The sequence below is a fragment of the Lynx canadensis genome, chromosome A2 (genome assembly GCF_007474595.2).
Source record: "Lynx canadensis isolate LIC74 chromosome A2, mLynCan4.pri.v2, whole genome shotgun sequence".
Lineage (NCBI taxonomy): Eukaryota > Metazoa > Chordata > Mammalia > Carnivora > Felidae > Lynx > Lynx canadensis.
In genome coordinates this window covers 26,110,546-26,127,790 of record NC_044304.2, presented here as the reverse complement: position 1 = coordinate 26,127,790, position 17,245 = coordinate 26,110,546, and the positions used below count along the sequence as shown (strand labels likewise).

Below are 17,245 nucleotides of genomic sequence, written 5' to 3'. Positions count from 1 at the left end.
TGCTTCGGATTCTGTGTCTCCCTCTCTCTCTTCCCCTCCCCAACTCGTTCTCTTTCTCTCTCTCTCAAAAATAAATGAACAATAAAAATTTTTGAATAAAAATTGCAAATAAGACTTAAAAGAAAACTAATAACCCATCCAAACCAGGCTTTCCAATGCCTTAGAATAAGCCTTAAAACAAACAAAACAAAACGCCCTTTTTAAAATTGACATGAAATCTGCCAACACTGCACTTAAATAGGAGCTTAGGAATGGAAACTGTCTGCATTTGCTGATCTAGATTTATTAAATTTATGTCATGTCATTGTGATCACTTTTACAGCTGTTTAGACTTATTTTCAATCACATTACTGTTCACAGAATTCACAGAATTCATTAACAAACTAGTATTTTACACCCAAGGGTCTTCAGTAGCACAGCAAGATAGACACGAGGCCCACGAGGTGCTTTTGTGTGATTATTTAGATACAGATGTCTAGAACATTATTGCTTTATTAGTCCTATTTTTAAAAATAATAAGTTATTCCCAGGAAACCCACCCTGCCGGGTGCTCTTCGCACTGTGACTGTTCTAGGGTCCCTCGTGATGGAGCTGACATGTGGGGGCCCATCAAACCACCCACCTGTGTTCCCCACTGCTCTGTCAGGTGGGAGGGCTGGCAGCAGTGGAAACACACCCCTCCTCGCATGTTAATGTTTTTCATAGCTTGCTGTTTCCCTCCCTGATCTTGCAGCTGACGAACTGCATTCATATAGGGGTCTCTAACATAAAACTTAAACTACACATAGACAAGAGGGGCTCAGCAAATGGAGACTAATGCTCCTAAAACAGCCACTGACCATGCAGGGGAGGATGTTGAAGCAACAGAAAAACCTCGAGTCTCAGTCTGTGAGGGATGTTTTGAAAGAAAACGGTCTCGGTGATTAGGGTCCAAGGCAGCCGCTTTGCAACATGAACTTGAAGACTTCTGGGTAGATTTCATGGCTGGGTTTTCTTAATTTTGTTCCATGTGAGTTTCTACGTTGTGAAAAATATCTTGGAGATCTGCTCATGGCTCCCGAAGCTCTGTGGATCTGTCGAGACTGGGGATAGGGGACTGGCTTCCTCAGGGACGCTGGCTCTCTGACCGCGTTTGGGGCAGGATCCCTGAGAAGTGGTGGCCGCGTCAGATTTTGGAGATGGGGGCAGATGCTCAGTGCCAAATGCAGGCTGCGGTCGTGGGGCCTCAGTCCAGCTTCTTGTTGTTGCTTGTGTTGTGCACAGAAGCTAAGAAGTCGACAATGAGCTTGGCTGTCTTCCGGGGCCTCTCCATCACCACTGAGTGCCCACAGTTTTCCAGAAGTTCCACCTGGCAGTTGGCAATCGACTTGGCCAGCATGTCTGCCCCAGACACGTCAAGCACCTGTAGGCAGGACGAGAGAGGAAACCAGATAGAAAAGACTCAGATGCCTGAGTACACGCTTTCGGGGAACGGAATGCCACCTGAAGCCTGGCAGGGGTGATTTGTGGGATCAAGTCACTTCGGTGTCGGGGCTTGTGCCCTCTGACAGATATGACCGCATGTCTCACATTTTCTTCTGCAATTTGGTGCTAGGAGTTGTGTCACTGCCAGCATTACTAAAGTGGAAATACACAGCCCTGCCTGGTCTGGTAGGGAAGCCAGACTGGTCAGCAGGCGAGGGTTCTGTTGGGGGAGCATCCTGGGAGCTGAGAGTGCACAAGGGAGGAGGATTCATGGATGATGCGGGACAGGGGGGCACATCATGGCAAGAGCAGGAGACGGCAGTTAGCTTGGTGCTGAGACACGGCACGCAGGGAGTGGGGAATGCATGGTGGAGAGATGGGGTAGGGAAGAGGGGCCTGTTCCCCCAGCCATGACTGGGGCTCAGGCCTCCATCTGACAGCAGTGGGGGTCTGCGGGGCTATGTTAGGGATGGACATGATCAGTCCAGCTGTGGGAAAGACACATAAACAAGATGCAAGAGGTGAATGCTAATTATCCCAAGCTGGAGATGGGGGAATAGTATCTCTTTGAAGGTCTTCTGGGGGTCCCCAGAGCTGTGTGACTGAAGGCCTTGAAGTTTGTGAATAACGGGGAACGCTCTTCTGATATGAAAGCCACCACTCTCCAGGGCTGACCCTTTCCCAATAAGGCATTTAATTTCATTGTGCCCAAGGTTACCTGGCCATTTACACCAATCCAGTGTTTCCTCCCCAACACCCTATGTAGTCTCAGATTTGCATTCGTTCCCTTTCATGGCTTTCACCTTCGACTCATCCCACGCAAGAGGACCCCTCCCCTCGTCCTCAACACAAAAGCAGGACCCACAACAAACTCAAGTGCTGTCTGTTTTCTTTTTTCCTTAAAAATTTTTTTTAATACTTATTTTTTTTTTTTGAAAGAGAGAGACAGAGTGCAAGCTGGGGAGGGGTAGAGAGAGGGAGACACAGAATCTGAAGCAGGCTCCAGGCTCTGAGCTGTCAGCACAGAGCCGGATGCGGGGCTTGAACCCACAGACTGCGAGATCATGACCTGAGCCAAAGTTGACGCTCAACCAACTGAGCCACCAAGGTTCCCCAAGTGCCTTCTGTTTTTGAGCTTCATTTTCATCAGTCCAGACCATTAGAACCAAGATTTTCCACCCAGGAAGTGGAGCGAGAAGCATCCCTCAGCCAAGGCACAGAGCACAGCAAAGTACCCCCGGGGCCACAAATAGGAGCAGCTAATGGGGAGCTTAGTGAGGGGGACACCCTGCAGAGGAATCAGACACCTCTGTCTTCCCCTCACTCACAGGTAAGGCTGCCGTGGCACCTGTCTGAGCAGAAATAAAGTCCAGATTCTGTGGAAATGCAAGTGGACTCAACTGGTCAAAGTATGAAAAAGTAGAAACTCCCAACTGAATATCCTACAGAGAGCTCAAAAATACCCACATGAGCCTCTAGCTTTGACCCTGTTATGCTGGCCAAATCCAGCATTCCCTACGGTCACTCAGAGGTACATGCAATAACAGCTGTGTGGACCCTCATGCACGTCTACGGGAACCACACCAGCTGTTTCTTGGGCAAGACATTCATACAGATGGTCAAACAATCTTCCTCCATCCCATTTCAGGCCAAGGCCAAAATTAGGGTGAAGAAAGTGAGGCACTGGCCTTGGGCACAAAACCTAAGCAGGCTCCAAAAAACTCAGTCATCAATATGGAGATTATCATTTTTTTAAGTAAGCTCCAGGGTGGAGCCCAACGTGGGGCTTGAACTCAAGACCCTGAGATCAAGACTTGGATGCTTAACCAACTGAGCCACTCAGGTGCCCCAAGATGAAGATTATTTTAATGCAGTATTTAAAACAAACATTAATGCAAAAAGATCCATCATGAATAAAATATAAAAATTATAAAGATAGGATCTAACCTTAGTTTGAGCCCTGTTAGGCATGATAATGTAAGTAGACCATAAGCTGCTGGAGGGTAGGGATCCTGTCTGTCTTGGTCCCTGCTATATTCCCAGGGTCTAATATGGTGTCAGGCAGATACTAGGTGCTCAATATAAATCTGTTAGCTGACTTAAATGCATAGGCAGTCAGTTAGTGGGTTTGTCCCTTTGCTAGTTTATTTACTTTTTTTTAAATAAGGCATCTTTTTTTTTTTAAGTTTATTTATTTATTTTGAGAGAGCCAGAGAGAGGAGAGTGCTAGCAGGGGAGGGGCAGAGAGAGAGGGAGAATCCCAAGCAGGCTCTGTGCTGTCAGCTCAAACCCACGAAACTGTGAGATCATGACCTGAGTCAAGATCAAGAGTCAGATGCTTAACCAATTGAGTCACCCAGGCGCCCCTATTTACTTTCTAACTTGCTCACTCATTCACTGTGTACTCTGGGTCTCCTGCATACCAGGCACTGTGCTAGCAGGATGAAGGGACATGAATAGTAATAAACCTTGTGTATCTCCACAAGGCCCTCCCACTCTGTGGGACTGAACACAGAGGGGAAATACTTAAACTGCTGTGTAGAAATCCTCTCAGGTTTAGTTGTGCAGGCTGTATACTGGTCAAATCCAGGGGGCATGACTGACATAAACAACAATGTGCATAGCTCCCTGCAGTCTACAGTACAGCAGCTACGGAACCTACAGGGGTCCAAAGAACAGGGAGACTGCATTCAGCCTGGAAGGGGCTGGCCAGTGACACCAAATGTTGATGATAGAGCAGGAAAAGAGCCAGATGCTTGGGAAGCAAAAGGCTATGAAATAAAGGGCCCCTAAAGCCTTTGCTATTTGGATTCTGCCCTGGGGATGGTCCATAGAACACACAGAAGATCTGATTGTATTTATAGCAGGCCCATGGAACGTTATGCTCTTTTTTCAGAACAAAATGGACTCCAGAGTCCTGGAAGAAATCCTGGACCCTAGCCAGAGGCCAACTATCACAGGCAAAGGACATGAGTAATAAACAACTTATTTTTGTGTAACTGGAGAAAGATCACCCTCATATGTATTCACTTAAGCCTCACATTTACCCTAGTAGAAGAGAAACACAGGATTTGGAGTGGCTGAGTGGCTTGCTCAAGGTCACGGGCCAATACAGGGCAAAGGCAGGGCTGGAACCTAGACTTTGTCTAAGCCCAGCAACCTGGTTTCTGCATTGTCCCCTTGTTGGTCCCTGAGAGCCCCAAATAACCTTTGGGGTTTCTAGAATGAAGAAAGGCCTTCATTGTTCTAACTTGATTCTAATTGAATAAGCCCCTGCTGGCCTACTCTGTGTCCTGCTTCTCCCCTCAGATGTACACAAAGCTTCTTTTAGTCCTTTGGCTGCTGCAGAAGAGATCACGTGAGCCCTCCCTCCTCTCCATGCCCACCTCCCTGCACTATACATCCTTGACACGCCTGGCCGATCTGGGATAGCTGCACACTGATGCTATCACTGCTCCCTCCCCCCATGTGCTGGGCACACAGTCCTGACTTCTCCTTCCAGGAGACCATCCTGACCTTAGAAAGGCTCCATTTCTGGGGCGCCTGGGTGACTCAATAGGTTGAGCATCCAACTTCTGCTCAGGTCATGATCTCGCGGTTCATGAGTTTGAGCCCTGTGTCGGGCTCTGTGCTGACAGCTCAGAGCCTGGAGCCTGCTTCGGATTCTGTGTCCCCCTCTCTCTCCACCCCAGCCCTGCTTGTGCTCTCTCTCTGTCTTTCAAAACTGAATAAACATTAAAAAAAAATTAAAAAAAAAAAAAGAAAGGCTCCATTTCTCATTGCCTCCTCTTCCTTTACATTTTAGAAGAACTCTGAGTTAAGATACAATTTCTAAAGAACAGTTGCAAACAAAAAACATAAATCAGTATGGAGGCTCTATTATCACTTGTGTCCCCCCTAAAATTCATATCTTGAAGTACCAACTGCCAATCCTTCAAAAGGTGACTTTATTTGAAAATAGGGTTGTTGCAAATGTAATTAGTTAAGATGAGGTCATACAAGTGCAGGGTGGACCCCTCACTCAATATGATTGGCCCCCTTACAAAAATTTAAACAGAGACACACAGGTATAGGGAGAATGCCATGTGAGGATGAAGGCTGACAGCAGGGTGAGGTATCTATTAGCCAAGGAACACAAAGATCGCCAGCATCCACCAGAAGCTGGGGAAGAGGCATGGTACAGATTCTCCCTGACAGCTCCCAGGAGGAACCAAATTGCTGACAACTTGAACTTGGACTACTAGCTTCTAGAACCCTAAGATAGTCAATTTCTATTGTTTAGGCCACCCAGTTTGTGGTACTTTGTTATGACTATCCCAGCAAACTAATACAGAGCCATCTAATAAAACCTATTAAAACATTATTATTAAAAAAAAATTTTTTTTTAAAGTAAGCTCGATACCCAACGTGGGGCTTAAACTCACAACCCCGACTTCAAGAGTTGCATGTTCTACCGAATGATCCAGCCAGGCACTCCTAACACCTATTAAAATTTTAAAAAGCACTTGCCTTTTGACCCAGTGGGTCCACACCAAAGAATTCACACTTTGCGTATGTTCTCACACTCCACAAACTCATACCTGCACTGATGTTCACTGAGGTACTGTTTAATAGCAAAAAACTAGAAATTATCTAAATGACCATTAGTAGGGCACTAATTATATACACTGTGGCAGAGCCATAAAATGGAGTACTATGCAGCTGTCGCAAGAGTCACGTAGGGGCACCTGGGTGGCTCAGGCAGTACGTGTCTGACTCTTGATTTCCACTCAGATCATGATCTCACCGTTCACAAGATCAAGCCCTGTGTTGGGTTCAGTGCCGACAGGGCAGAGCCTGCTTGGGATTCTTTCTCTGCATCTCTCTCTCTGCCCTTCCCCCCACTCACTCTCTCCCTCAAAATAAATACATAAACTTAAAGAAGAAAAAGAAAAGGGGTGTGTAGGTGGCTCAGATGGTTGAGTATCTGACTTCAGCTCAGGTCATGATCTCACAACTTGTGGGTTCGAGCCCCACAGTGGGTTCTGCCCTGACAGCACAGAGCCTGCTTCAGATCCTGTCTCCATCTCGCTGCCCCTTTCCTGCTCATTCTCTCTCTCTCTCTCTCTCTCTCTCTCTCAAAAACAAACAAACATTAAAAAAAAGAAGAAGAATGTAAACTTTGCTTGGGGCAAGATCTAGGGTGGGGGGGAATGTTTGATGAGGAACAGGATATTTCAAAGTGTCTCCAACAGACTCCTTATCAGTTGCAAGGAGAGAAACAGTAACTCTACAATGAAGAAATGAGACATCTTAACCAGGCAATCAATATTAACATCATGAGGATGGGCAGAAGGACACTGTGTGTCCGAGATGTGAAATCTTACCATGCATGAGCTATTCCAGTGGTGATACAAAACCTGACTTTAATCATGAGGAAACAGCAAAGTCAAATTAAGGAACATTTCATAAAATAACTGGCCTATACTTTTCAAATATCTCAACGCCATGAATGACAGAGTAGGGTATCGGTCCATAATAAAGGAGACTGCAGAGACATGACGTTTAATATGTGATCCTGGATTAGATCCTAGTTCAGGGAAGCAAGAGAAGGAGAAGGATTCCATATAGGACCTTGTTGAAACAGCTGATGAATTTGAAATATGGATGGTAGATTAGACAAAGGCATCGCATCAGTGTTAAAATTCCTGAATGTGGGGAGCCCGGGTGGCTCAGTCGGTTAAGCATCTGATTTCAGCTCAGGTCATGATCTCACAATTCATGGGTTTGGGCCCCACATTGAACTTTGTGCTGACAGCACTGAGCCTGCTTCGAATTCTCTGTCTCCCTCTCTCTCTGCCTACCCCCCCCCCCACTTTGTTCTCTCTCTCTCAAAAATAAATAAACTTTTTAAAAAATTAAGAAAAAAAAGCATGATTTAACCACTGGTCTTATCATTTTTGTGTGTGTATAGAAAAACTTATTACTTAAATACATGAATAAAAGCCAGGAAAATAAAAAAATATATATTAAAAAATAGAGCAGTAAATCTGTGTGGGCTGGTATGAAATGATTTCCAAGATACATAAATTCCTACATATATGAAATAATAATGTGCAAAACAGTGCATATAGCATGTGTGAACAACTTACAGATAAAACTTATCTATGTATGTATACGTATGCGTAGCATAGCAGTAAGTAAATAATGGTCCGCTGCCTGTTTTTGGAAATAAAGGTTCATTGGAACTCTGCCAGGTCACTTGTCTGCATATTGTCTATGGCTGCTTTTGCACAACAGCAGAGCTCAGTAGTCGAGACAGAGATAGTCACAACTAAGTAAAAAATATTTGCTGCTGTCAATATCTGCCTAAGAAAATTTAAGAAATAAATGTAAGACAGTAAGAACTGCCTCAAGGAAATGGGAATTGGAATGTGGGATGGAAAAGAGATCAAATTTTCATCAGAAACCTTTTGGTATTCTTTTTTTAATGTTTGTTTATTTTTGAGAGAGAGAGAACACGTGCGTGTGCGTGGGGGAGAGGCAGAGACAGCGAGAGGGACAGAAGATCCGAAGTGGGCTCTACACCGAGAGTAGGGAGCCCAATGAAGGGCTAGAAGTCCTGAACCACAAGATCATGACTTGAACCAAAGTTGGACACTTAACAGACTGAGCCACCCAGGTGCCTCTACCTTTTTGTACTCTTTAAAGTTTTTTGTAGGGGTGCCTGGGTGGCTCAGTCGGTTAAGTGGCTGACTTCGGCTCAGGCCATGATCTCGCGGTCCGTGAGTTCTAGCCCCGCGTCGGGCTCTGTGCTGACAGCTCAGAGCCTGGAGCCTGCTTCAGATTCTGTGTCTCCCTCTCTGACCCTTCCCTGTTCATGCTCTGTCTCTCCCTGTCTCAAAAATAAATAAACGTTAAAAAAAAAAAAAAATTAAAAAAAAAAATAAAGTTTTTTGTACTATGAGGCTACATGGCTTTGATAAAAGTAATCTGTAAAAATGATTTTAAATTGCCTTTCATTTTAAAAGATCAATGTCATTGCTCTCAACTCAGAGAATGACATCCCTCATAAATATCAGCACCTGACCCAGGCGTGTTCCATCTCTTGCTGGTATCAGAAACCAGCCGATGAGGCTCACTTTATAAATGACCTCTTGTTTTTCCTCAAAGGCAGTGCAACTGGCACAGGTGACCCCAGGGACACACTACATACCTGGTCTTGTTTTCCCCAAATGATCTGCGTTGGGACCTTGATCTTGTCCATGTTCTGATGGAGGGAGTATCTTGACTTCTCACTGACGATTTCCAAAAACACTTCAGAAAAGGAAAACAAAGTGAGCACACGCTGGGTACCCACTGCAGAGTTCAGGGACAGGCATTGAGTCCAGGCCACCACTTTCTGTGGCCCCAGAAAATTATCAAAGGGGCCCCAGAAAACTATCCAAGTCTCAGAAATGTAAACTAGAAGAGCCAGCCACCCATAAAGCTTCATTTGTCACGAGCAAAAAGCTTAAACAGCACTACTTACGCTTTCGGTAGAAGTTGTTATGAGGGATTCGGACGTCAACAAGGCCTTGCAGGATCTACAGAGAAGTGACCCATAGTTAGAAGGCAGGAGATGATTTGTTTCCTTGGGCCCTCCAGGGCTCTGGGACAGTGAAGGAAATAAAGTCCAGCAATTTACAGCACTGGCATTGTCAAGGTTTTAAGGCCTGGTCCTCCAAATTCCCACAATGTAGTATGCATTGTAATTGACTCAGGGTAATATGATGCTTTTTCCTTTGTAATTATGGAGGAACGTGGGTAGTACTGGGAAGCCAAAGCATGTAAAAAACACCTGAGATGGGGTCACAGCCACTTCATCTTGAGATTCTCTGCTAAGCTTAAAACACAATCTGGCTGGAGATAATATCAAATAACTGTTTAATAATATCCACATGCAGAACAAGGTCTATTAAAAAAAATTAAACTACTGGGGTTGATGAGCCTCTTGAACAATAAAGAGATAAACTACTGAGAAAATTCTGGGAAGGGTTCCATAGTCCTTTGCTTATTATTCAATGTTATCTTTGTCTTCCTTGCGGAGGGCTGGAGAAGGCTGCAGCCAATGTGGGCAGGCCAGATCTCCTGGACCCGGAATCCTGACCCAGAGACATGCTACGGGCAGAAGGAACACAGTCCTCCTCTTCCTCGTGCCTCAGGAGTTGAAGTAGAGTACAGTCTTCACATTAGCACTGGCACTCATGTACCGGGGAATGGTTCAGGCCCCTTAAACGACTCTATGGAGTCCTGTGTGCTGACTGAAGTGGGAACAGCCAGCCAGAACTGCTCTAAACCAACCATCTGGAGCATGACTAGAACCTGACCATTCTGGAAGTGGAAGCCTAGAGGTGAGACCAATGGCAAGCTGTCCAACACACTGTCTCAGCATCAGCCATTTTCTTTGCTCTACTATTGTCTTGCCCCCATGTATCTATCCATCTTGCATCCTCCACCCATCCACCTGCTCTACCCATTCTGCCACCCATCCACCTATCTTGCATCTCTGACTCATACGTGCATATATCTACCCGTGCATCCACCTACCCCACATCTACCCGTTCGTCCAACCTCCATCCCTGCTTCAGGCAGACATCCATCCAACCACCCTGCATCTCTGAATCATACACCAATATATCCATCTATCCTGCATCCACCCATCCAACCACCTTCCATCCCTGCATTCTCCAGGCAACCTCCCATCCATCCATCCTGCACTTTTAATCACCTAAGCATATACAGGCATCAATTCATGTGTCCATCTACTCCTCTGCATCTACTCACATGTCCATTCTCCATCTCTGCATTGTCCGGGCATCTTCCCATCCTCTGGCCCACCCAATCTATACCCAGGACCTATTTGATGCAAGCACTGTGCTAAAGGCTGCGGGGGGGGGGGGCTGATAAAACAGCCAGTTAAAACAAAATTCTTGATTTTGCTGAGGTTAGAGTGGAAAACACAGGCAAGTAAATAGACAAACATAACAACATGACACAGAAGGCAGAGTGCCTGATGCTCCTTGTCTCCTAGAAGGGAAGACTTTTAGAGCTGCCACTTACTTTCTCCCAGTGTTTTCATATCCCTGACAACTAAAAATGTGGAATTTTCTTTTTTTTTAACGTTTATTTATTTCTGAGAGAGAGAAAAAAAAAAAAAACAAGTGGGGGAGGAGCAGAGAGAGGGGGACAGAGTATGCAAAGTGGGCTCTTTGCTGACAGCAGCAAGCCCAATGATCTGCGAGATCATGACCTGAGCTGAAGTCGGATGCTCAACCGACTGAGCCGTCCAGGCACCCCAAAACACGGAATTTCCTAAAGCGCTGTTTAACTACTCTAGACTGGGAAGAGATCACAGCTGGGAGGGGATCAATGCAAGCTCACAACTAAAAAAAGGATATGAGGGATAGAACATACCCCAGACGCAGACTCTGGGTGCTTCTACACCCCTTAACTGAGTCGTGTTCACACCATCTGAACAGAGCCTGTTCCCTCAACTCCTAGGAGGCCCCACCCCAAGGTAGAGTCCAGTTCCTACACTAGAAAAAGATTAGTTGCAGTTATGAGACTGAACCATGCATTCTTATCTCTTGGTTCCACACCCCTTCCCCAGATTCACAGCTTCATTCAGACTGTGACCTGCCACAACATCCAGCTGATGGCTCTAACCAGTCCCTCAGCTCTACCTGTATATCCAATCTGCACCTCCAACTGTCTGCTTGACATCTACACCTGGAGCCCTTACAGACAGCTTGAATAAGTCCAAATTGGAGCCTGTCCCCAAGACCCACCCTCCCTCTCTCCTTCCCCTACTCAGAAAATGCTGCCTTTATCCAACTCAAGTACCAGAAATCACTTGTGACTCCTCACTGTCCCACATCCTCCACTTCCAATTTGCCATAAGTGCTGTCTGTCCTTCCTCCAAAGCATCTCAGGTCTCTAGTCTCCACTGCCACTGCCTTCGTCTACACCACTGTCACCTCCCAGGTCACAGGAGGACCCCAATGGTTCTTTGTTTCTGTTTGAGCACCCCACAGTCCTTCCTAGAACTCCAGGCTCCTTCCCATCACCTGTTGGGTCCTAGGTGATCTAGCCCAGTGGTTCTCAAAGCGGTTTCTGCTAGTCCAAGAGGTCAAACTATTTTCATTGTAATGCTAAATATTACTTGCTCTCTTCAATTTCACTCTCTCAAAAGCATTGTGCTTCTCAGAACCTACTTGTCGAGGGATAGTGTCATCATACTGATTACGAGTGCCTGTAGGTATGTTCTCGTGTTTTGCATTTTCTGAGTTTTACTTTCTGATATGGTAAATGTCAATAGTCAGAACCTCCATAAACAAAAGCTCTTTGGGGGGTTCTTAATAATTCTTAAGAGTGTAAAGCAGTCCTGAAATATAAAAAAAAAAAAAAAAGGAAAGAAAAGAAAAAGAAAAAGGAAAAAGAAAAAGAAGAAGAAATCTCTGCTGTAGCCCTTGCCTCCCTCCCTCCCTCTCCCTCTGGGCCCCATTCACCCAAGCCTCCTTCCAGTGCCTTAAACTTACCTATGTTTTCCCCATCTCTGCCTACGCTATTTCCTTAAAGAGGTTTATCAAAGTCTCCACTGCCTCCCTGCTTTCAATCACTATACACCAGCTTCATTTCCTCGATAGAACTTACCACAGTTTGTATTTGTTTACTTGTTAGTTGCCTGTCTCCCCGCCACCCCCCTCCAGGCCAGTGTCTGCACAGGTGCCTTCTCGGTCTTATTTCTTCACCATTGTGCCCAAACACAGTGCCTGACATGTCACAGGCACAGTACAGACATGCGCTGAGTGACTAAATAGATGAGTACGAGAAGCAAGAACTGTGTGAAGGAAGCAGGCCCTGGACGCCCAAGCCTCTGGCAGAGGGCAGGCAGACTGCTGCTGAGATCACATTACCTGCTGGGGCACCTTGAAGCGGACGTAGGAGCAGAGCTGGAGCATTTCACTCATCTCTTCTGGAGTGGATGGGATCAAGGGGATCTTCTCCATGGCGGCCGAGTCCTGCAGTTCTTTGAGCCGCTGTATAAATTGATTATCAGTTGAGTACTGCAGGCCTGTGGGATTCAAACCAAAACAGCTTGGCAATGTATCTTCCTTCTTACCAACTCTCATTTTAGAAGGAAACCTCCTATATTGGCCCAGAGCTAATATATTTCAGGTGTTTTTCACCAAATTTCTTTTTCATCAGTACTGCCATCCTTGCTCAAGGTCAAAACCACCCTCTGAGAAACACAGAAAAAAAAAATCCTTCAGGATATTTTAGGGACTGGTTACTCAAACTGTGGTCCATAGACCAGCAGCACTGGAAGCCCATAAGAAATGCGGAATCTCAGCCCTTCTCCTAAGACTCTTGAATCAGAATGTGCACTTTAACAAGATGCTGGGGAGGCATATGTATGATAGAGTTTAAGAAGCATTAGTTGATAAGACAACTTGCCTGAGCCCCTGCACATTCAAATCGTTAAGGGGAAGGCTGGTAAAATACGTGAAGGAAAGAAAACACAGGCCTGGAATGACTGACAACTCCTTCCTTTGGCCTGGACCCACTTAGTAATCTCTTTTTTGGGGTCAATACGTATACACAGTGAAAGAGAGACCCCTTCTGAGCTGTCTGCCATGTTGCCCTCCACACAGTCCCTCCTTGTCCAGATCATTAGGTGTTCACTGAGACTGAACGGCCTTGAGACTGACCATCATTTCCTATCTCCCTGGAGCAAGACACAAGAAAATTCACATGAGCTGATATGCACAGGAGGGCAAAACTAATTTTCACTTCCAACACTGAGCAAATGTCTAGATGTTTAACTTAGCTGACAAGCTACATTTCAGAAAGAAAGGCAGTGACATCAACACTGTGCTGCAGAAATCCACACTTTATAAATCTCCTATATTCAGCAATTCCTTTAAAGCTAGCATGGGCATTATGTGGCTTCTGCGATGCCATGGGGCAGATTACACGATCTATTTCCTTTTACTTTAAAAATAATCCTAGATTAAATGTCATGTGGTATCCTGGACCGGATCCTGGAACAGAAAAAGGACATTAGTGGAAAAACTAATGAGATCCAAATAAAGCCTAGAGTTTAGTTAATAGTACTGTACCAGTGTTGGTTTCTTAGCTGTGACAAATTTACTGTGGTAATGTGAGCCGTTAACAATGGGGGAAGCTGGGTAAAGGGTATATGGGACTCTCTGTACTATCTTTGCAACATTTCTGTAAATTTAAAATGATTTCAAAGCAGGGAGCACCTGGGTGGCTCAGCTGGTTAAGCATCTGACTCCTGAGTTTGGCTCAGGTCATGATCTCACAGTTTGTGAATTTGGGCCCTGCATCAGGCTCTGTGCTGACAGCGTGGACCCTGCTTGGGATTATGTTTCCATATCTTTCTGCCCCTCCCCTGCTTGCTCTCTATTTCTCTCTCAAAATAAACTTAAAAAACTTTAAAAAAATGTAATTATTTCAAATTAAAAACAAGTTTATCTTTTCATTTTCACACACAAATAATCTTAATTTTAAATTTCCAATTGAAACTCAGGTGTCAAACTCTTTTCTGAGTCATACATTCAAAAAAGCCAGTTAGATCTGATCTTCCACAAGTGATCAAAAATCTAATAACTTCCACAGGAGCTGTTTTTCCAGTTCTCAAACTTTATTATTAAAAGCCCAAATGATTTCAGACATGGTGCTTGGGAAAAAGAGAAAAGAAAACACTTTGGGAGTTTACCTTCAATTTTAATGTCCTCAACAGACCTGAAAATGACTTTGATAACTAAAATATTTTAAAGGTCAATTTAGTTAGGTTTCAGTAGAAGGTTCAACTCATGGTGGGTTCTAGCAGATAAAGGAAGTAGTAGGTAAGAGTCACATAAAAGAAGTAGCGGATGTTAAAGGATTTCCAAAGAAGCCACAGTTTGGGCTCTAGAGTCAGACATCCTAGGATCTCTTCTTATCCTGGCTCCAGCATTAACATAATTTCTTTGTGCCTCAGTGTTCCCACCTATAATACTATCTTGATCTGGATAGTAAATGCACATGTGAAAAGTCATTGAGATGTACACTTAAAATGTGGGTGATTTACTATGTGTAAATCATACTCCAAGAAAGTACCAGAGAGATGGGGGGAGGGAGCAGAAGGAAAAAGAAAGAAAAATTAAGATTTTTTTTCTCTAACACATTACAAATCCAAGTTTGAAGACATATAAGAAAAATGAATTTTAAAAATCCAACTTCAGGGGCACCTGGCTGACTCAGTTGGTGGAGCATGTGACCCTTGATCTTGCAGTTGTAAGCTCAAGCCCCATGTTGGGTGTAGAAATTACTTAAAAAAATAAAGTCTTTTTTTAACTAAAATCTTTAAAAAAATCCAACTTTAGAATGTAATTTCTGGGGACATATTACAGCTCAAGTTGACATATGCATATATACATTGATTGAAAAACAAAAAATAAGGCTTATTATTTTTTTTATTTTAGAGAGAGCACATATGCGTGCCCATGAGCAGGGGAAGGGCAGAGTGACAGAGGGAATCTCAAGCAGGCTCCATGCTCAGCACAGAGCCTGACACAGGGCTTGATCCCATGACCCTAAGATCATGACCTGAGCCAAAATCAAGAGTCAGATACTCAACTGACTGAGCCATCCAGGCACCCCTGTTTGTTGATTTTTTAAAAAAATATCTTGTTATGTATCAAGATTTCTAAGTTTTCATCAAAAAAGGAGAAGCATGAGAACAGCACTTTCACCTCATAAGGAATGACAAGAATTAAATCCATATAGGGAACTTAGCTCTTAAGAGCTCAATAAATGTTGGATATTAATATTATTGTTATATTTCAAAGTACTGTATTTAAGTGCTGCAAAGTACTATGCACATTTTAATTAACCACCTTGAATTCTTTGTGGAAAAAGGCCGGCTCTACATTTTAAACGTTAGCATGTACGACCCAGCAATTTATCCAAGGGATACAGGTATGCTATTTCGAAGGGACACATGCACCCCCATGTTTATAGCAGCACTATCAACAATAGCCAAAGTATGGAAAGAGCCCAAAGGACCATCGATGGATGAATGGATAAAGAAGATGTGGTATATATATGCAATGGAGTATTACTCGGCAATCAAAAAGAATGAAATCTTGCCATTTGCAACTATGTGGATGGAATTGGAGGATATTATGCTAAGTGAAATTAGTCAGAGAAAGACAAAAATCATATGACTTCACTCATATGAGGACTTTAAGAGACAAAACAGATGAACATAAGGGAACGGAAACAAAAATAATATAAAAACGGAGGGGGACAAAATTGAAGAGACTCATAAATATGGAGAACAAACGGAGGGTTAAGGGGAGGGGTTGTGGGAAGGGGCATGGGATAAATGGGTAAGGGGCATTAAGGAATCTACCCCTGAAATCATTGTTGCACTATATGCTAACTAATTTGGATGTAAATTTAAAAAAATAAAAAATAAACAAGTTAATAAAAAAAAATCTAAAAAAAAAGCATGGTTACGATTATGGTTATACAACTACTGTTTGGTTAGTTATCTTTAAAGCACTGCATATCTCTAAAGTAGACGTTGAAAAAAATGATTCTAAAAGACAGCCATAGCAGACACTGCCATCTGCTCCCTAGAGATTCAGACCCTGCTGTGCTCAAGTCACACATGGGGTTATTTTAGCCTTGTAACTCACCAGCAGGGCATACAAGACTTAGACTGCAGACATCTGAAGGGTAGTAAGCAGCATATACCCCAGCCACGTGGCCACCCATGGAGGTACCTATCAGGTGGAAGGGTTTTTTGTTCAGCTTGAGGCATTCTACAAACTAGGAAGAGAAAAGAGAAGGAGGCTTGGTTATATAGCTGTAGTCAACAACAATAGTGATTACATAGCAGAAAACCACTGTACCTCCTGTGAGGACAGCTGACAAGGTCTATTAGTGAAAGGGGGTCTGAAATCTACTGGATCCATTATTCAGACAAGCCTTATGGCATATAATACTCTTTACCTGACACAGGTGATTGAAGGGTCATTTATAAGCATAAAACCAACAAGAATTCTCCTAATTCATGAGCCAGCAAACTTTTTTATAAAAGTCCCAAGAGAAAATATTATTTGCTTTGTGGGTCATATGTTCTCTGTTGCAGCTACTCAACTCTACTGTTGTAGCACAAAAGCAGCCAGAGATAATACGTAAATGAATGAGCAGGGCTGTATTCCAAGAAAACTTAGCTTACAAAAATAGGTGGCAGGCCAACCACAGTTTGAAGACTCTTGCCCTAATTTAAAGCCCTTTCCATCCATCTAACCATCCATTCATATGACAACCAACCTGTCTATTCAACCATCCAACCATTCAACCAACCATCCACACATCTCAAAAATATTTATTGGATATCTATTATGTACGAGGAACTATGGTCAGCTCCTGAGGATACATCAAAGACCCCAGAAGATAAGGTTCCTGACCTCATCAGAATACACAATCTAAAGGGAGGTGGGGTGGGTACAGACATTAAATAAACATCCTCGGGGTACCTGGGGGGCTCAGTCGGTTAGCGCCAACTTCAGTTCAGGTCATGATCTCACAGTTTGTGATTTGAGCCCCGCAGTGTACTCTGTGCTGACAGCTTGGAGACTGGAGCCTGCTTCATATTCTGTGTCTCCCTCTCTCTCTGCCCTGCCCCTGTTCACACTCACTCTCTCTCTCAAAAATAAATAAACATTAAAAAAAAAAT

At 44.0% G+C, this 17,245-nt stretch overlaps 1 protein-coding gene across 4 annotated transcripts in view; it reads right to left on the bottom strand.

Moving 5' to 3' along the window:
* Nucleotides 1-263: 263 nt before the first annotated feature.
* Nucleotides 264-17,245, bottom strand: part of ABHD6 (abhydrolase domain containing 6, acylglycerol lipase) — a 54,000-nt gene continuing 37,018 nt past the window's right edge. For all 4 annotated transcript variants that reach the window (XM_030307094.1, XM_030307100.1, XM_030307098.2 and 1 more), the window contains 5 exons: nt 16,200-16,332; nt 12,402-12,559; nt 8,975-9,029; nt 8,660-8,760; nt 264-1,402 (listed from right to left, as the gene is read on the bottom strand). In XM_030307094.1, coding sequence (XP_030162954.1) covers nt 1,226-1,402; nt 8,660-8,760; nt 8,975-9,029; nt 12,402-12,559; nt 16,200-16,332 — 624 coding nt within the window. In that variant the 3' untranslated portion in view covers nt 264-1,225. The remainder of the gene's footprint in view (nt 1,403-8,659; nt 8,761-8,974; nt 9,030-12,401; nt 12,560-16,199; nt 16,333-17,245) is intronic.